The sequence below is a fragment of the Muntiacus reevesi genome, chromosome 7 (assembly GCF_963930625.1).
Source record: "Muntiacus reevesi chromosome 7, mMunRee1.1, whole genome shotgun sequence".
Taxonomy (NCBI): Eukaryota; Metazoa; Chordata; class Mammalia; order Artiodactyla; family Cervidae; genus Muntiacus; species Muntiacus reevesi.
In genome coordinates, this window is record NC_089255.1 from 21341196 (window position 1) to 21361972 (window position 20777).

Sequence of the window (20777 nt, forward strand, 5' to 3'; positions counted from 1 at the left end):
ATGCAGGTATAAGCAACCAGGTCTTCATGCAGGAGGTAAAGGGGGACCATTTAGGTTCTTGAGAATGCAGTGTTAACCAAACAGAGAAAAAATTGGGGGAGAAGATTGAGCAAAACCACGCCAGAAGTGTAAGGCTACTTTGCCTTTCACCTGAAGGAGGCCACATACGTGTGTGAAGGTTCATTTAAAGGTGGAAGGGTTATTAACAACCGACAAGACCCAGAGAGTTCCACCTGGGTGGAACTCGCCCCACACACCGGCTGCCTGATGCTTAATCCCAATCTAGAATTTTACTGACTAGTTAACCGAATTTAGCAAACTGTCAGAGAAGGTGCTCGCTTACTGGATTGTTATTTACGCTGGTGACAAGCGCCAGGGTTCACTGATGAAAAAACATGGGAAAGGGTGAGAGGAGGCTGAAAAGTGAAAGGAAGGGGAGAGAAGTGCGGAAGGTGCCAACCAGGTCGCCCGGGTCGGAGCGGAAGGTGGCCGGGGTCGGGGGTCGAGCGGCCCTTAGGGGCCCCCTGGGGCCCGCGCCTCGGGCGCTGCGCGTGTGCTCACGGGCGGGGCGCCCCGCGGCCGCCAATGGCCAATCCGGGCTGGCGTCCGGGGAGGGGCGGGGCTTGCCGGCTCGGGCTCCGCGAGTCCTCCTTTTTGCACACACACGAATACAAAGAGCCATACGACCTTCGGGTATCCTTTTTCCATTTTTTTTCTCCTTAATCTTGTGTGTGTATTCAAGTTTTTTAAAAAATAGAGATCTGTGGCAGTGCTGGGGTGAGGAAACTGTTGCTAAGGGGAATGTGCGCTTTCCCCCATTTCTTTTTCTGTCTCTCTTCCTCTTTCTTTTTCCTGGTCAAGGTTTTAAATATACCAAGAAGTTGAGAATCAGGATGGCCGTGTACAACTGTTTCCAGCCAAATTTATAGAGATTTTTTTTTCTTTTTGCTATCACATTTAAGAACTGGTAAATTTTTATAGTCGAGGGATTTTTAAAATTTAGCCTTTTGGGAAGTAGAGGTTTCTTTTTGAAGCGGGCCGAAGGGATAATGTAAATTTCTGCCACAGGCAACGTCGAAGGAAACAGATTTGAGGCTCCCTCACAGAGCTGTTTGCGTGCGTTTTACACACCCTCTTCCAGAACCAAAACCAAGTGGCTTGAATGTGGCAATTGTCCAAGGCCAATAGGTTAAAAATGTTTGTATTTTATAATTGTGACACTCATTTCCCTGGGGGAGGGGGTCAAAGCCCTTTTTACAATGTGTCTTACCCACATTTTTCATGAAGACTGTGTGTGTGTGTGTGTGTGTGTGTGTGTGTTTTGAAGCAAATAAGTTCGTAAAGATTTATCTTGGGGTTTTGTGCTTTGTGTATATGTACAGTGTGTGTATATGTGCCGTATCAGATTTTGATTTTGAAAGCGACTGCCTTCGGTTTTATGTGTGCAAAGCAGCCCCTAGGATGTGGATTTTTTTTTTTTTCCTGTTGTGTTCCCAAATGTGATCCAGACAGGATTTCACGTGCAAACTACAGACTAGAAGCAATCCTATGCATAGAATTACTTAGGCACTTTGATTCTATGTGCATTTACTTTATTTTCTGCTCTTCTAAAGTATCAACTTACTGAATAATTAAATAATTGCTAGGGAATATACAGTTCACGTGGCAAATGAGGGTAAGCAATTTATTGACTCTGGTTTAAAGCCTTCTTTAGTGACTGTTTTGCCTAAGTGGTTTTGCTTTTTATTGTCTCATGTTCTTAAATGTACAGCTGTGTATATTTTGGCCTTTATGTGTGGTTTGGTTGGTGTGTTCAGAAGGGAAGTTCTCTCTTGGCTTTTGGACAAAAGGTTGGGATTTGTTTGAATAACTCCACAGCTGACAAAATATCAGGAAAATAATCCAGTCAAGTCCAATTCTCTAAAACAGTTCTTGGTGGTGGTGATGGGGGAGGGGCCAAGAGGAGGCAAAGGCGAATAATACATAGGAGGGATAAGAAATGCATTTTGGTTACCATGTTGCATTTTTGGAATGAAAAACGTTCTCCCTAAGATAAGAGTCCTGGACAGAAGTGTTTGAATTAGAGGGCAACAGGCTCAGGGCAGTACCTCCGGTTACAGGAGTCATTTTCTCACTTAATTCTGTTATAGAACCACTGTCTCCTATTAGGAGTCATACGGAAAGCGTATTCAAATCTATATTGGCAGATTGGAGTGAAAGGATAGGACATATATGGGGAGAAACTAGAATGTCACAAATTAAATAGTGATCACGAGATAAAAAAAAAAAGGATCTACTGTAGAGTTCAAATTTCAGAACAACAAAACCACTGTATGATGGTAATACAGTTCCATCCCCCAGTTTGCGTCCCACTCAGTTTCAAGCTGTATTTAGGACACCTAACAATGGCAATAAAACTATTTGTACAAGTCTTGACATTCACTGTAATGAATGCAGCCTGTGTGACCTCTCTGGGTTTCTTACTTGTACTGAGTGCATTTCTATTCCCTAACAATACTAGTCAGATCAGTCTCAAATGTGGAGCATTCCACAAGTTTAGACCTGCATATATGAAATCTAGTCAGAGCCTTAAAGTAGCCTTTGTGATGGCAGTAGGGCTGGAATTATTAATAGAATTTTGCTCTTTCTTATTCTCCCCCCTCCCCCCCCATTGTACGTCATCACGTATACTTTTTACTTTCTCCAAGACAGCTCTTCCTAAAACGGTACGCAGCCCAAGCCCCTGTCTTCCTAGGTTAATTGATTTTTACAAGGAACTTAGGCTCCTAGCCGGTATTCTTGCTTTGAATTTCTTGGTAAGAGAACTCCTCCCACGAATATATCGTTGGCTTGGCCCCCCCTACCAAGGCAAAGCAAAGCTAAACTCGGTTGATTTTGCTCTGGAATCTGCGGGGCCCATAGAGATGAAAACTTACTTGAACTAAGGGCAACTGCTACCTTGCTAGTGTTATCGGAAAGATCTGTAGCTGAGGCCGGCAGGAACGAAAAGCCTCCCACCACCTAATGTATGAGGCCGATCTGTAACCAATGTACCTATAATCGTGTACACGCAGCTCTGTGAGCAGCAGGCAACAAAAGGGAGTAAACAAACAAACAAAAAAATCAAGCTAAAGATGGCGTCCAGCGGCCTTGAAAAAGCCTCGCAGTCGTGTCCCTCCCTAAAGAGGCCCCTCCCCTCCCTGACTTGTTGAGTGATTGTGGATTGCGGCCAGTAACGTCCCCGGCCTTGCTCCGCCCCATCTTCCAACCGCCAATCACCAGGAGCCTGGAGACTGGTGAGGCGGGGCCTCCCCGCGTGCGCGCGCTGGCAGGGTACACGAGCAGACACCGCCTTCTTCCCTGGCAGTGATCCGCGAGACTCGACATAGCCGAGTAGGCTGGAGCTGCGCGAGGGGCACACGCGGTGGGACACCAGTAGGGCAGCCAAAGCTGGGCCTCCTCGGGAACTCCCCCGCCATCCTCAGCGCTTTCTTGGCCCCGTGGCAGTTACCCACGGTGATCCAGCTAGATCTCCGGCCGCGCCTCGGGTCAGTCGGCCGTCTGCGGCGCTGTGAGGAACACCCCTTCCTCAAGACCCCCAGGGCACACCGTCTGCCCGGGGCTCAGTGACGGATCGCCCTGTCCCCTGCGGCCCCGAAGGACGAGCCCAGCTCTGTTCCCTCTTCGCGCTGCTGCGCTCGCCCTACCTGTAGTTGAAACACTCTCTTCGAAAATGGTTCTATTTTCCCTGGTGCCCACCTTGTCATCTTTGACTAATATTTAATCAGCTAACATTTACCAAGGGCTCGCTGGGCATACAACGCAACTTTGGGAGCTAGTTGTTCATTTTTCAGTTTCTCCGGAAATGCAGGAAGAGCCATAATGTCAGGTATATGGGTATGAAAACCTTACACCGGTCATTATAATCTCACCAAGTTGCATTTTAGCAAATGTAAAGAAAAGAGATGGTTTAACACTGGTACTACTATACAAATGTACTTGAAATTTTCGGGTTATGTGAAATACTTTTCTTAGGATCTCACTGTACTCTCTGGGTCCACATCTTTTTTTTTTTAAAACCCCTAAAAAACAAGGTCTTAGATGTTCTTTGTTGACTTTATTTGGGTCAGTGTTTCAAAATGTAGAAGAAAACGACTAATGATATTTCCTTACCTGCTCTTGTGTGATAAAGAGCTCATCTCTGATAGAAGTAGATTTTTTGAGAAGTGAGACATTTTTTAGCAGATGAGACATTTTGCACCTTCAGGTGGAGGAGCAGGGCTGACTGGCACAGCAGGAGGTTTAAGTGGCCATTTTCCTTTTTATTTCTTAAAATGAAGATTATGGTATGAATTGCTGTGCTTTCAGTAATCGCATTTAAGGAAGTCCATTGCTGGCGTGACCCTGAATGAGTCAAGGGCCCATTATAAAAACATTTATCTTCTGAGTGATACCATAGACTACACATCTATTGGATAGTGAGGAAACTTTTATTTTTCCTAGTTTGGAGGTGAACTCAGTCATGCAGAAAATTCAAACTCAGAATGGGTTGAAGCAAGCAAGGGAGCTGCCAAGAGTATGATATATTTAGTTCTAACAAAAATACATGTGACTTGGGGGGAAATGGATAGTTAAGATTATGGACAGCCTTACCCTGAACTATCTGTCCAAAGATGAGTTTTCATTCTTTATCTAAATATTTATGAAAAAATATCAAAATTATTGAAAAGCACATTTTCTAGGCTCCTTTCACATTATTAAAATTAGACTGATCCTGATGAGCCCCAAACACAGATTTTATGCACGCTTCAGTTTGACAGTTGCTGTCATTTTGTGTTGGCAAGTTTTTGATAGGATTGAAGACCATTTTAACATTCTAATTCTAAAAGCTGATAGCATTTTGCAAAAGGCATATATATTCTTCAGTGATGGTCAGTCTTAGTTCATTCCTCTTTCTTGAACAAAAATGCAAACTTGGCTTTAAAATAAATCAGCAATCTGAAATTGCAAAAGTTGACAGTATTAATGTTTAATAATAATGGTATAGACACTGCTTGGATAATTTATTCCAATTAACCATTGCTTTGCCAAACATTCCATGGATTGCTTTACAGGTTATTGTATTAAACAGTTATACATTTTGAGAAGTAAAATAAAGATAGCAGAATAAAGTTTAGGTAGGTTAATAATGTTGGCAGAGTTAAAGGGGCTCTGAAACTTTCAACTAGTTATGGAAAAAAGCAAGAATGACTATGTTAAGTCTGCAATGTTAGAAAAGAAGGATTTAATAGGTTGTAACAGCAAATAATGTGGCACTATCTATAATAAAGTTCTCTTATCATTTTGAATTGTTCATACTGAGGAAGATCCGTAAAAGAATGTTTCAATAGTGTACATCTTTGTCTTCATTGCTCCCCATCAGTGAACCTTTGCCCCTGCATTCATTTTTTTCTTCTCTGCTGACTCAGAGAAGAGCTCACCTGCCTGCCTTCTCACATTGGGAGGATCCTTGCTAGAAGAAAACCTAAATCCTTTCCTAATATGTTCATCCTTTCCTTTTTCACTGACCTTTTTTCTTTCTGCTTTTTAAGTATACTGAGGCTGTAGTGCCCCTTCTGACTTCCTGCTTCCTTCCTTTCATATCTGTACTCTAGAAAACTTGACTTCATGTCTTGCTTCCATATTCTCTCCATCAATTTCTCTTTCATCCAATGCATAGTATTACTTCCACTACCAAAAGCAAAAAACAAAACAAACAAACAAACAAAAACTTACTAGTCAGCACCAGTGACCATCACAGACAAATAACATGCATTTCTTTAATTTTCATTTGTTTTAACCATTCTGCTGCACTTGTCACAGTTGATTAGATCCACTTGTTATTCTTTCTACTTTGGTGTTCCTAACACTTTTTATTCCATCTTACTGAACATTCTTTTTTTAATGAAGACTTTTCCAAGGATTGGCTCCAAGTGCTGTCCTTGGCCCCTGCCAAGGACCTTATACTTACTCCTTGGAGAGCTCATTCACTCTCTGAGGTTCAAATATAACTATACTCCTGCTAAAGTTTCCAAGTCTGCATTCCAGCTCTGACCTTCCTCTTGTTTGTTTTTCAGCCTTAGCCAGTTGCTTTCAGAACATTCCATTTAAAGATGCTGCCATCAGTTTGATATTTAACATGTTATATAAATACACATCTTTTCAATCATGCTGGTGGGCCTTTCAGCTTCCTCATTTCTATCATTCTGTCAGTGTTACCATCTTCTGACCCTTAGGTTTATAGTCTTGAAGTTGTCTTAACCAGTCCCTCTATCCCGAATGTTTATTAAGTTAAGGAATAAGATCAGTCCTTTCTCCAAGATGTTGAACCTTCATATCCACAAATGTACATTCTTATCACTTCTTTCCAGGATTTAACAGCCTTGTAATCTCTAACTGTTCCACTTTAAGTGTCTTAAGACCGAGGTCAGTAAACTATAGCTCGTAGTCTAAGTCTGGCATTACACCTGTTTTTGTTGGCCCCATGGGCTAAGAATGGCTTTAATATTTTTTAATATAAATATTAAAATATAATATTCTGTGACATATCTGTATTAATAAAGTTTTATTGGAACACAGCCATTCTTATATTTATGTATCATCAATGGCCCCTTTGTGCTGCAATGGCAAAGTCCAATGGTATCAAAAACCACGTGGCCAGCAAAGTCTAAGTTTATTTAGTCCTTTCCAGAGAAAGGTTTGCTGACCCCTGATCTAAGAGTTTCCTTAACTTGGTTTTCAAAGCCCACTGTCAGCTTTCTGTACTTTGTATATAAGCCCTTTTGCTCTGACCTCTCACATGTACCCTGTAAAGGCTGTAATGTTTGTTTTTTTCCTCTCACTCACCTTGTCTTCTTACCACCATACCAGTTCATCATATACCTGCTCAAGTCTCAGTTGGAGACTTTTCTTTGATAAGACCCCTTTCTCACATGGTTTCATTCTGTTGATCTTTCTGTAATTTTGAACTAACTCAAGATATCTCTATTCTGTACTATATTTTTAGCCACTTGTGTATATTTTGCTTTGTTCTTTAGACTCTTGTTCTTACATGGCGCTGTAAGCTCCTTGCGTATAGGGACTTTATCTTCCTTTCACTTGAGTACTTGGAGGTGGCAATCCATTTTGGTGACTCATCTTTTAGCATGGCCTTATATAGACAGAATTTTTAGAAACACTTTTTTTAAAAAATATATATAACTTACTCATCTTCTCTAATGAAGATACATGTAGCTATTGATACTAGCATTTTAAATTGTTATCTGGTTAGTAAATATAATTGTGAAATGTTCCTTTAATACCTGCCAACCCCAGTTTCCTTATCTTTTTATTCAGGGTCTTAGGCGTTATGTGAGAGAGTCTAGCAGGACCCAGGGAAACTAAATCAGAAATGATGTCCATAGATACCCCAGAAGAGTTATTTGAATGCCCGCTGTGCTACACTGCACTGTACCAGGTTTTATAGACAGATTAATTCAAGAAAACACATATTTGTTGCCCTAAATGTGGCATTCTAAAATGGATGAAGTTAGGTTATACCCAAAGTTGAAAAGCAGAAAGAAACTGAGGCACAGAATTGTAGAGCAGGTTAGTATATTTTATGTCAACACAAATATGAAAATATATTTAGCATTAAAAATGAGCAGAGTTGGGAATTCCCTGGTGGTCAGTGGTTAGGACTCCGAGCCTCCACTGCAGGGGGCACAGGTTCCATCTGTGGTTGGGGAACTAAGATCTTATATGTAGCACAGTCAAATAAATAAACAAAATTAAAAATGAGTAAAGTTGAACACTGTCCTTAGTCTAAAGCCAGTTCATGATAACAAGTAGTTACAAATACTGTTTTCTCAATTACCTTTCTAATTTGCATCATAAAAGGTTTTGTACTGATAAAGGCATCTTTGTAGACTTGAATTCGTTTCTTACAACTTTGATACTGAATTTAGAGGGGAAGCTCCCCAAATTCTATCTCAAGTCATTGCCTTTTTTTTTTTTTTTTCCAAAATGAGGACATCATGGATATTCAGGATAGGAACACAAAACGTTTCAGGAATCAGCTGTTGCGTGTGGAGCACTGACTATGTGCCAGCCTCTGTTGGCACCTATATATATATTATAAATAATCTTCACAAAAACACTCAAAGTGGGCAGAGAGGAGGTAGATAGCCCCAGAGAACACTGAGGCCAAAGTTCAAATAGCACTTAAGTGGTGCTGCATGACGAGAACCCTATTTTTTATTTTATTTACTTATTTATTACTCCCATCTCAGTGCTGTTTTGGGAAGATGACCTAAGAAAGACCATTTAAGGGGACAGAAGGGCTTGAGGCAGGTACAAGGCCAGCAGAGGAGAAGGCCTCCTGCAAGAAAGAGCATCTGGGGCAAGAGTGTAGCAGTTGTCAGTTTGATCCCAGGAAGGATACCTACGGTTAGTCCCAACGTGATGCACCTTAGTTTTTAAAAAATTTTTTTTAAATTGAGGCTTATCTGATGTAGAATATTATAGGTTACAAATATATAATACAGTGGTACACGGTTTTTAAAAGTTGTACTCCATTTATAGTTGTAGCTACGTTCCCTGTATTGTAAAGTATATTCTTGTAGCTTAGGCTTCTCAGGTCCCGAAGTGGTAAAGAATCTGCCTGCCAATGTAGGAGACTCGGATTCGATCCCTGGGTCAGGAAGATCCCCTGGAGTAGGAAATGGCAGCCCAGTCCAGTATTTTTGCCTGGAAAATTTCAGGGACAGTGGAGCCTGGCATAGTCCATGGAGTTTCAAAGAGTTGGACATGACTGAGTATGCACATACACACATATCCTTATAGCTTATTTTATATATTACTGGTTTATTCAATTTTGGGGGGGTATATTCCCTGGTGGTCCAGTGATTATGACTCTGTGTGCTGTCTCTGCCCAGGGCCTGGGTTCAACCCCTGGTTGGGGAACTAAAATCCCACAAACCAAGTGGTGCTGCCCCCCAAATTTTTTTAACTGAATTATAGTTGATGTAAAATAGTACATAAGTCGCAGGTCTTAATTTCTTACTGTACAAATCCTAAACCCAAGTGGGCAATCATTTGTATATTATCATTTACATAACTTTCTTTTTCTTAACAGCATCCATGTTTCAGGTTAAACTCTTTGCATGATGTTGGTTTTAAAAAAGTTAAAACCCCACAGGAGCGTGTAGGCCCTTATTTAGGAAGGAAAAGGATTTATTAATGATTCATTCATAATTGACTTGGGAATTGCTTAGTGCTTTCCTTTAACCTTTAGTTTTAATTTGACTTTAACCTTTAGATTTTTAGGTTTAGCTCTGCTTTCCAGTGACTCTAATGACAGAGAAGCAGTAAATGGATTTGAGTTACATTATTTCAAGAAGTGAATATCTAGCACAGAAAAGCATTTCTTCTATATAAAGGGTAGAAAGAGCAAATTAAAGACTATTCTTTAATAACCAAATGTAATTAAAATGCATTGTCAGATTTACATTTTAGTACCTCAGAGGCATTGATATTGCCTGTTTCTGAAATGAGATTGCCGATTCAAAAAAAAATAAAACCCCAAATTTCTGTATGTGGAAAATTCTCCTAACCTCCTCCTCTCCTTTTAATTGTGGTGTTATGATATAATTTACAGGGTAATATAGAAACGTATCTCTTGAGGAAATTGTAAACATAGGATTTTGTCACTTAGAGAGCTTCAGGCAGAAAGATTCTTTTTTTCTATAATCAAGTGTCATTTAGAAAATGACAATATGAAATTCCTTGGAGTGTTCTCAGTGGTACAAACCCTCCCACACTTTTTTTCTTCTTTTTCTCCTGGAGTAGTTTAGGCGCTTAACTACAGTGATTCAGAGGAGAGGCAGTTTGGTTTATCATTGATATTCTGATCTCTCTTTTTGGGGGCTGGTTGTGTGGGCAGAGTGGCAGCATGGGGCTACTTAGAAACTCCCGTTCAGCTCTGTCGCTCCCTTAAGCAGCATGAGGAGCGGAGATGAGGGGCCCTGGAGGTGATTTTTCTGGGCTTCCAGCTGGAGCATTCAGAACAGTTAGCTTCTGTTGCAGAGGCCGGAGGCCCAGGTGTACAAAGTGTGAAAGTAGGGGTCTCTGCAGCCCTGGTTAGGGAAGCTCAATTCTCCCATCCAGGTTTTCCTTTCATTTCCCTGCCCATCCCCAAAGCATTAATGATATAATAGTGTGAGGTTGGCAGCATCTTGGGGACTGCATTGATTGGCCTCCTCCTTATTTAGGAGTGTTATTCTGAATGCATCTGTATGCAAATTATAGAGATTGTAGAATCATGATTCTTTATGTCAACAAAAAGTGGTATCAGTTTAAGAAAAAAATCACATGCACACTAGATTGAAAGTAGCAATAACTGGTTTCTGCTGTCTTCCCCTGACCTTGAAAAAGATATATAAGTTTTCTGCATGTCTCTTCTCTGGCCCTGGGTTAATACGTGTTTCCTAGAGCTGTTGTGTGAATGAGATTAACCTACGTGAAGTGTTCTGAACTCCTTAAGGAATGATGTCAAAGCAATAAAATGCAATACTGTTATTACAGCCAAGATAGAGAGGCGGAGAAGACAGATCTACATTTTCTTCCTTAATCTTCTAATCTTTCCAGATGCCCGTGGGTCCTCTAGAGTCCCCTCTCCGTTCCTTAGTTTTGGAGTGGTGGGGGGTTTCATGCCTTCCACCCTCTGAAACCGAGTTCCTCGGGAAGGCCTTCGTAGGCCCACCCTATGGGGAAGGGGTGAGGGTGACCCCCCAGTGTGTGGGACTAGGGCAGCCCAGGATCTGCACAGAGAAGGCCCTCTCCACTCTGCAGGACGAGAAGAGGCAGCCATGGACTGTGTGTGCCTTCACGGCTAGCCCACTGCTCCTTCAGAGAACCCAACCCCCGGTGCCCAGGCTCCTCTGACCACCCTCCATGAGGAAGGAAAGTGAATCCAGAGAGGCCAGCGCTTCCTGCGGTCCGGTCGGCTGGGGACACTTGTGGAGCAATCCAGCAGCGTGAGCACCGCCCTTCCCGCCTCGACAGTCATGTCCTTCAGCGCCACCATCCTCTTCTCCCCTCCCAGTGGCAGCGAGGCCAGATGCTGCTGTTGTGCGTGTAAGAATGAGACAAGTGGGGCCAGCTCAGGCTGTCAGGGCGGGAATCCTCCTCCCAGCACCCCGATCACGGTGACGGGACACGGCCTGGCTGTCCAGAGCTCCGAGCAGCTCCTGCATATCATCTACCAGCGGGTGGATAAGGCCGTGGGTCTGGCCGAGGCGGCGCTGGGTCTCGCCAGAGCCAACAACGAATTGTTAAAACGACTCCAGGAGGAAGTGGGTGAGCTGAGGCAAGGGAAGGTACCCGCCACGGATGAAGACAGGGAGAGTCGGGCACACAGCTCCCCGCTGGAGGAGCCCGGGCCCCTCAAGGAGAGCCCCGGGGAGGCTGGCAGGGCCGTGCCTGCTGCGGAGGAGGAGTGTGAGAGTGTGGGCAGCGGCGTGCAGGTGGTGATCGAGGAGCTGCGGCAGCTGGGAGCGGCCTCGGCGGGGGGGCCCGGACCCTTGGGCTTCCCGGCAGCTCAGAGAGATGTGCGGCTCCCGGGATGCGCCCTGACTGCGGGCGAGGGGCCCCCGATGCTCAACCCCGTGAGTACACAGCCCAGGACAGGAGCCGAGCTGTTCCCCTGTGCCCTTCCTGGCTTTCCTGTCTTTCTCTGTCTTCTCTCCACCCTTCAGCCTTTCTTTTGGTGGTATCAGTGATGCAACAGCAGGGTACCCAGTCTCCTTTGTCGTCAGGGAGAGTCAGCCCTCCTGTGTTTTTCTGAGCCCATGGCTTTTCTGGTGAAAGGTCACTGCTGGCACGAGTGGCATCGGGGCTACCCTGCCCTCCCGCTCTGTCGCGCCGCATGGCACCTTCTCCACAGCTGCCTGACGGCTCCATGGGCTCTGCCTCTCCTGGCGAGGATGCCTGCCATGCACAGACGACTCATTCATATTTGATCACGGGCCCTCTGCTTGCCAAGAGGAATTCAGGACTAGGAGAGAGATGGGGATGTGAGGGGAGAGAGGCAGAGATGGGAAGGGAGAGCAGGGAATGAGGGAGGGAAAGGGCAAAGCTAGTAGCCGACAGGTGCAAAAAGGGAAAGAGGCCATTGGAAATGAAGCGTTCAGAAAGGAGAAAAAGTGGAGAAAAAGCAGAGGAGAAAGATGAACCTAAGTGGAAAAAGAATTGATGCAAGGGAGAGAATATGAGGTAAGGCAGGAGGGAGGTAGAGGAAAGGAAATAAAATGGGGAAAAATGGGCAGTTGAGAGTTTCCCTAAGAGGATAATAACACGTACGGAGGAAGAGGGAAGCCAACGGGCCTGTTTTGTGAGCCGGAAAAGACATAGAAATACACTGATATTTCAGCTTCTTTACTGCTCAGGGCCATATGAGCAGGAAAATCCTGGCTGAGGAGAGTAAAAACTGAAGAATGTCACATGGAAGTCTGGAAAGGAGATGGAGCAACTCTAGAGATCTCAGAGATGTGAAGCTAACAGATGTGTTGCCACTTGAGAGACAGTGGGAGGTCTGTCAGCTCCCATCCACCCTCTCCTCCACCGCGTCCTCCCTTTGCCCTCTGTCTTTTCCTCCACCCCCCACGACAAGGCCCGACACCCAAGCAAGAGCAGAGCAGCAGAACGGAGGGGCCTGAAACTCTGAGCCCGTCTGCTGGACCTGAGGAATGAAGGCCGCCTCCAGGGTCAGCAGCCGGGCACTGGTCCACCAAGGCCTAGCCACAGGGGTGGGTGATGGCCCCGAGACTCGGCCCAGTCTGCCCCCCAGGGACTATCCTTGATTTAGGGCTGTCGGAGGAGCTGCTGGGAAGGTGGGAGGAGGCAGGGAGGCACCAGGCCCGGCAGTGCCCTGAGCTGTGGTTCTTTCTGGCAGGGAAGGCTTCCAAGCCGACAGGATGGAATTAGATTTCACAGCACAGAAAGCAGCTCACAGGTCTATAAATCTCAGCCTCCTCCCCCGCTTCTTTCTGTGTTTTTCCCCCCACTTTCACTGTTTTGTTTTCCTGGCTGCAGAAATCCCCCTCCTTTCTTCTCCTCTCTCTCTCTCTCTTCCTCCCTCCTTCCTTCTCCTACCCCGTGTGTCCTTGAGTGAGGGCACAGGCAGGCAAGCCAATGTCAGGGCAGCGACTGTCGGATGTAGCCAGGGCAGGATCAAGGTGAGGGCACCCGCTGGCCCCGCAAAGAGAAGAGGGCAGGGCATGGGGAGGGGGGAGGCAGTGCCAGCCTCTCTAGAGGTTTCTGACTTTATATCTCCCTCCTTTGCTCCCATTTTTCTGTTTCTCCTCCTCCTCCTTGTTATTTTCTCACTCCTTCTCTTGCTTGGTTTTCTTTTCTCACCATCTCTTTCTCCCTCAATCCCTTTCAAGCAAAACACTTACCTAGCTACCTTACCTATACTCAGGTGCAAAGCATAAATGACTGCTCACAAATAGAGCATCAGAAGCATGCCTTGTCCTTACAGTCCTGTGATAATGACCCAACATGAGAGGCCCCGTTGAGTGAAAGTTGCTTAGTTGTGTCTGACTCTTTGTGACCCCATGGATTCTAGCCCGCCAGGCTCCTCTGTCCATGGGATTTCCCAGGCAAGAATACTGGAGTGGGTAGCCATTGCCTGCTCCAGAGGATCTTCCCAACCCAAGGATGGAACTGAGGTCTCCTGCATTGCAGGAGATTCTTTACTGTCTGAGCCATCAGGGAAGCCCAAGAGGCCCTGTTCCTGCAAGAAATGTTTGCCCCATGTTCCCCCCGGAGTCCCAGAGAAACAAGCCATGAGCCACTGAAGACTGGGCTAGATTCCCCCCCTGTTCCCCGCTCCCTGTTCATCAGACTTACCAGTGAATGATGGTTGATCAGGTTCCCACAAGCCTGGCTGGCTAATAGGTTTTTTTTGTTGTTGTTGTTCTTAGCTGGTGGACGATTATGTGGCCTCTGAAGGTGCAGTGCAGCGGGTGCTGGTGCCTGCTTATGCCAAGCAGCTTTCACCAGTCACACAACTGGCGATCCAGCGGGCAACCTCAGAGACCGGGCCAGAAAATGGAACCAAGCTACCGCCACCCCGCCCTGAGGACATGCTCAGTGCTGCTGCCGCCCTGGAAGGGACTTTGGAAGAGTCAGGGCCTGGGGGAACTGGGGAGCTGAGACAGTCTCTAGGGTTCACTGCTTCCCCATGCAGGACCAGAGGGAGTGGGCAGAAGAACTCCAGGCGCAAGCGGGATCTGGTCCTCTCTGTGAGTGAGCTCACATTTCTATACATTTTTTTTCCGTCTGGAGAGATAAGTGAAGAGTGAAATGTGGGTTGACTTTAGACTGTCCCATGTGGAATGAATGGTATCCTGAAGCCTGCTGGAGTGGGAAGGGCAAGGAGGAGACAGTCTGTTCCCTAGCCCCAGGGACAGACCGGCCCCTTGCTATCAGTGGAACTTGTTTAGGCTCTTCCGGATAGATTGATATCTTCCATTTAAAGATAAGGGTATTATGTCATGTCTCCTGGTGATCTCATAATTCTGATGGGAAGATCTTTATGGGGTTCAGCAGATTGACTGCAGCAGGATAGCACTAGAAACTGCCTGCAAATAACCAGTGTTCAAGGCAAGCAGCAAGGGGCTCCTTGGGCAGAAAGGCCAAGGTGTCCTGAAGTGGTCCCATACCCCAAACATGCAGAGGACCACTAGACACTCAGCTCAGGGATAAAGGTTAGAAGATTCTGGTGATTCTCAGAGCTCTTGGCAGGGAAGGTACTGGCCTGAATCAGTTCTTCCTGAAACCTTACAGTGACTTGGAGTCCTGCTGCTGCTGCTGCTGCTGCTAAGTCGCTTCAGTCGTGTCCGACTCTGTGTGACCCCATAGACAGCAGCCCACCAGGCTCTCCGTCCCTGGGATTCTCCAGGCAAGAACACTGGAGTGGGTGGCTTGGAGCCCTAGTGCATCCCTAAACATCCTACAATCTACAGGATCCCCCGACCCCACCCCCACCCGTTATCCAGCATCATTAGAGTCAAGGTTGAGAAACCCTGTTTTAGGGTGACCACAGACCTTTGGATCAGCTCTGTCATCCAAGACATCTTTCTAATGGAGACTGTAATGGGTCTCCAGTCTCTGGATAATAGCTTATGAGGTAACCTGAGAGTTCTGGTCAAGGGTGGTGGTTACCACTGACATTCAGTGAAATCTCAGCAGAGTACAGACCCCATTTCTCCTTGTTACAGCCTTAGTCAAGATTGAAAGTGGCTGACTACCATTTATGCCTCCTTACTTTTCTCCTTTTTTCTAAGAGATCCTACTCTTACTCTCTCTTTCATTTGTTTTTACGTTGATAGATTCTTTTTTTCCCCCTTCCAGAAGACACCATTCATAATCAGTATCAACTGATTTCTAACCTTTATTTCAGATTTTGGTTACATTCATGACATGTCATTTATCAAGAATGGGGAGTAGGTTTAGTTTCTCTGTCAGGGATTTCTAGTCCAACAGGACACTGTTGTTGCCAGTGACAGAAATGGAGGCTTATACCTAGAAGTACATTTCAAGAGAATTCCCCCAAATTCTTAGTGTTTAAATCAGAATATATGTGTGATAATTATAGTTTGCATAAAATCAGGATTTTTTTGGTCAGTTCAATTCCTCTTGTGCCTACTGCCTACAGTGAGAGGTCTAGTGGTGAGGCTGGGCTTCTTTCTGCCCTTTGGAGAGCTTGGCACAGTGCCTTCTGGGAAGCATGCTCAGCCATCGGTGTTGTAGGATGTGAAGATGGGCAAGTGGACCAGTCAGGGAGTCTTGCTTCCCATCACAGAGAAAGATATAAACTGCTCTTGTGTAAGTCTGTGTGTTCAGAGGGAGAGGGATGGTTGCAGATCTTCACTGTTCCAACCTGTAGCTCTGGGAAGGAATCCGAGAGTCATCTCTCCAATCTGTTGACGCTGCTGTAGGTTGCTGCTCTGCCAGGGATCCAAAAAGCCCAAATCAGAACCTTAATTCCTTGGACTGCTGCAGATCCAGCCACCCATTGGGGAAATTATTTATTTTTAGCTTGCTCAGGAGGCAAGTGAGCCAGCATTCTTTAGTCTTAACACTTATTATTGGCTAGAGTATTTTCCCTTTTCACTTCAAGCTTGGTTTGATTTTTATCAGCTGATCTCTTCCAAGTCAATTGAATTGGAAAGCTATGCAATTTCTCCCCCATCTTTTTTCTTTTTTTGCAACTCTTTTTTTTTTTTTTGCAACTCTTTCAAATTCTTTCTGAGGCATTCACCCATCCCCTTGTGATTTCTCAAGTTTGGACTTCTAAAAGGTAAAATAACTATATTAGATATGAAGCTAGTACAACTCTTTTTTTATAGAATGGAGAACCTAGTCATAAAGTTAACAGTAATTTCCTAAGTTGATATGGTCAGTCAGCCATAGGAGTAAGAGGCGAAATTGGGCATTTCTGAATACGAAGCTAAAATTCTGAGATCAGCATCCCATCAGTTTGGGACTGGGTAATTTCCATTGACTAAAGAACCTTGGATGAAAATATAATCAGAAACAGCAAAACTAAATTTAATAGAAGAAATGTAAAATCCTGCATTAAAGTACAAAAAAAAAAAAAAAACCAGTTGCAAGAGGGTGGAAATAGTAATCTGTGTGAAAAATGGACTTGAGCTGACTACAGGCTCACTATGAATGAACCCTGTGACACTGAGTAGGGATGGGGTTGCTAAGAAAGGTAACAGCATCTTGGGTTTCATTCCTAGAAGTATAAAGTTCTACTCAGGGAAGTAATGCTCCCTTTGGCCAGACCTCAACGGGTGAGTTAGATTCAGTTCCAGGTGCCATGTTGTAATGGGAACACTGGCAAACCAGAGTGTCATAGTCTCATGAGAAGTCTATCTGGCAACTCTGTCATGAAGAGTGGTTGAAGGACTTGGTGTTTAGACCAGATAAGAGAAGACCTCTGGAGAGCATGGAAGCTGTCTTCATACTTCAGGTGCTATTAGGGCAACACTGGGGTCTGATTTTGGAGTATCTAAGGCAATTTTTTTTTTTTAACAATTAGAGATGTTCCTAGTAGCTGAGTCAAAAACTAGTGAGAGCCCCTCATTAAAGGTATATAAGCAAAGCTGAAAGATAGCCTGTTTAATGATGAAAACTGATAGTTGGGTGACAGTGCCTCCAAGGTCCCTTTCATTTCACATTTCTGTTATTTCAGGTTTGTGTTTTTTGGACCATGATATGAGGACCCCTGGGATTTGTGGTAATGTGCAAAGGCATATACCTGGGACATTTTCCTGGGTCACCAGTTTTACTGGAAGATTTTGGAAGACATTTTTATGTTAAGAGAAATACATATACATTACCAAATTTTTTTTTAATTTACGAGAGTAAGGGGTTTCAATGCAGGAGATGCATGCAAGAGACATGGGTTTGATCCCTAGATCAGGAAGATCCCCTGGAGTAGGAAATGGCAAACCACTCCAGTATTCTTGCCTGGAGAATCCCACAGACAGGAGTCTGGCAGGCTACAGTCCATGGGGTTACAAAGAATCAGACATGACTGAGCTACTGACTGACTAAAGGGGCTTCGAGAAATGTCTACTTGAAGTAGCCCTGTTGTATATTTGCTTTCTCCTTGCTATTAGAAGTATGTTTGTGGAAATGTTTGAAAACCTGTATTCTAGTGACCATATTCCTTGAGAGCAAGAGCAAGACCCAGAATAATTCTGAAGGCTCCACACAAATTAAGTGAAAAGGAAAAAAAAGTGTGTGGGGGGGTTGTTCATTAGAGACACTAACGTGGGTAGGCTCTCTGGCTAAAAAAGGGCATCAACAGAAAATGGTACCTAGGCCATGGACAAGATTCATGCAGAAAACCCCATAGGGACCAGAGAAGGGGTTCATATTTGTTCCTGGCTTGATTCTATGTTTTGTTTGTTTCCCCTAGAAATTGGTCCATAATGTGCATAACCACATCACCAATGACAAGAGATTCAATGGGTCTGAAAGGTATGATCCTCTTGAGGGAAAGATCATAAAGAACTTTGCCAAGGAGAGGGAAGCAGAGGGGGGCTGCTCCAATATAATAGTTAGGCTAGGGCCTCCACCTCACCATTCCTTTGTGTCGTGTCTTAGGCCATGGAGGGCTTTCCCACAAAGCTGATTAGTGCTAGGAATCTCTGTCTAGCTTTTAAAATGCTGACTGTCTTATTTACTTTCTTCTCTTGTGGCAGCATCAAATCCTCTTGGAATATTTCTGTAGTGAAGTTCCTTCTGGAAAAGCTCAAGCAAGAGCTGGTAACAAGTCCCCACAATTACACTGACAAGGAGCTGAAAGGTGAGAAAGTCCGAGTTAACTTGCTCCCCAGCCTTTCTTCATCCCCTGTTCCTGACCAGAGAAGAGGCCTATGGAGATTTCTGATTTAGGTGGTTTTGAAAATATTGACTTAAAAAATTGGTTTGGGCTATTTTTTCACCTAGGATTGTCTTTTTATTCCCCTACTCAGTCTGAAATGAAAATGGGAGAAGGAAGGGGTTAGAACACCATCATGCATGATGCTTACACAGAGCCCGAGTCTCGGGTGTTACGAAAAGGAGGTTAGAATCCAGGCCTCCCCTTTTGTCCCTACATACCATGTCCTGGGTTTCCTACTTCGTGTGGTCTTCTGTTATTTGTCTGTAGCATTAAGAAGGTGTCTGCTGAAAAAGTACTTGTGATCTGCTGTCGGCCGAGTAGAATGGGGTAGGTTTGACTGCGGTTGGGGGAGGGGAGTTGCAGAAGCATCAGAGTTGTCTTTTTAGAGATGCAGAGGGGCAGAGAGAGCTACACCAGAGAGGAATGAATAGATGCTGATGGGTATGCCCAGAAAGCCCATCGTGTAAAAGTGGTTCTCCCCTCTTCCATCTGGTAGTGTTACAGCAAAAATAAAAGGGGCTGAGGACCCCTGCTTTCTGCTGCCTCCCTTCTCCCTCCCCACCAGGAGCCTGTGTAGCCTACTTCCTTACTAAGAGGCGTGAGTATCGCAACTCCTTAAACCCCTTTAAAGGCCTGAAGGAGAAAGAGGAGAAGAAACTTCGAAGTCGCAGATACCGGGTAGGTTTCTAGGCTTTCCTTTCAGAAAAGATGCTAAACTCTAAACCCTAATAAGCCACAGTGGGAGGGTGTGGCCTCTGAGAACAGGATTGAGTGGAGGAGAAGGAAGACAGGAGCCAATTCTAAGATCTGATTTGGGTTCTCTTGAGAACTTAGTTCTCTCAGGCACAGATTTTTCACAGCTTTCCTCCTACCCAAACCCTTTCCCCAAACCTAATGGGTGGTGTGTTGTTCTTCCTAATCTCTGTCCTGGGCTCCTACCTTAGCTTTTTGCCAACCGATCCAGCATCATGAGACATTTTGGCCCTGAGGACCAACGTCTATGGAAGGATGTGACAGAGGAGCTGATGTCAGATGAAGAGGACAGTCTTAATGAGCCAGGTGTCTGGGTGGCCCGGCCTCCCCGTTTCCGGGCCCAGCGCCTCACGCAGCTCTGCTACCACCTGGATGCCAACTCTAAGCATGGCACCAAAGCCAACCGTGTATATGGGCCTCCCTCAGACCGTTTGCCTTCTGCTGAGGCCCAGCTTCTTCCACCGGAACTTTATAATCCTAATTTCCAAGAAGAGGAGGATGAGGGAGGTGATGAGAATGGCCCCGTCTCCCCATCTTTTGACCAAGCCCACAAAACCTGCTGTCCTGACTTGAACTCATTCATTGAAATCAAGGTGGAAAAGGATGAGTGAGATCTAAAAGCAAGAATAACTCTGGCATCTGCCACTCCCCCTGTTCCTGAAAGGGGTGGCCACAGGGCTTCCCAAAATAACGAGATGTCTTCTACAGTCTGAAGAAGCAAACCCGCCTCTCTCAACACAGTTTCCGCTGGAAGTGGAAGCTAGCGGCTCTGGTGGGATAAAAGGACTTATTTTCATGGGGGAAAAAACACCCCCGACTGTGAATGGCAAGCCCGAAAATGCTTATTCCTAAGCATAAACAGTGCCTCGGAGGAGCTTAGGATGAGAAAAGGAGGAGTATGGGTCAAAGAAACAGGCCTTCTTGACATGTGCCCTGGTCTCTGAGTTGTTTTTTTCTGCTAGTTTCACTCAAAGCTCTGGGGAAGTGGCCCTGCTGGTAGCTTCGACTTCCCCCGTTGCTGGTCTGGCTCTGCAGTGGAAGCAGCGCAGCACCGGGCCAGGGTAATACTCCCACCTGGTGGACAGTTTGAGTTATGGACTCCATGCTTCTGAGCAGAGCACAAGCTCCGCACCTATTTGGAGTTGGGATCTAGAAGTAATAGCTATTGTTTATTCAATTATATAAGGAAGCATTTATTATTCCTGACTTACACATGAGGAAATTAAGGCTTAAAGAATTCCCCTGTCGCACCAGCAGCTTCTTCCCCACTGTGTGACCAAGCAGTATATGCGGTCATAACTACCATAACTATATGGTAGTTATCTCTTAGTTCTGTCAGCCAAACTGTATTTTGAGGAAGGTGTATGTGTGTTTGTGTATGCATAAGCACAAATTCAGAACATACACACACACAGAGAATGTGTGCATTTTTTGATAGATTGAGAAGTAAACATAGCTTTCTCTTTGTTCAGTCAGTCAGATAACATATTGACTGCTTACTAGGTGTCAGGTACTGTGCTAGGTGCTGTGGATACTCTGT

General features: G+C 44.9%; 1 protein-coding gene across 5 annotated transcripts; it reads left to right on the forward strand.

The window, feature by feature from the left end:
* Positions 1–638: 638 nt before the first annotated feature.
* Positions 639–20159, forward strand: C7H14orf93 (chromosome 7 C14orf93 homolog). Of its 5 annotated transcripts, none has more exons than XM_065941524.1 (7): positions 639–693; positions 10666–11684; positions 14004–14324; positions 18017–18078; positions 18303–18406; positions 19050–19162; positions 19429–20159. In XM_065941524.1, the coding sequence occupies exons 2-7, from the start codon at positions 11085–11087 to the stop codon at positions 19846–19848; spliced, it is 1620 nt and encodes a 539-aa protein (XP_065797596.1). In that variant the 5' UTR covers positions 639–693; positions 10666–11084; the 3' UTR covers positions 19849–20159. The 5 variants fall into 5 exon arrangements, with proteins under 5 accessions (XP_065797596.1, XP_065797599.1, XP_065797598.1 ...); XM_065941527.1 differs by having other exon boundaries at positions 10870–11684; XM_065941526.1 differs by having other exon boundaries at positions 660–777; positions 10870–11684.
* The last annotated feature ends 618 nt before the right edge of the window (positions 20160–20777 follow it).

Bases quoted from the DNA above. Each gene is read 5' to 3' on its own strand.
- C7H14orf93 (XM_065941524.1), top strand. From the start codon at position 11,085: ATGTCCTTCAGCGCCACCATCCTCTTCTCCCCTCCCAGTGGCAGCGAG. The intron at 14,325-18,016 runs GTGAGTGAGCTC...TGTTTCCCCTAG, and splicing joins AGCGGGATCTGGTCCTCTCT to AAATTGGTCCATAATGTGCA. The intron at 19,163-19,428 runs GTAGGTTTCTAG...CTCCTACCTTAG, and splicing joins TTCGAAGTCGCAGATACCGG to CTTTTTGCCAACCGATCCAG.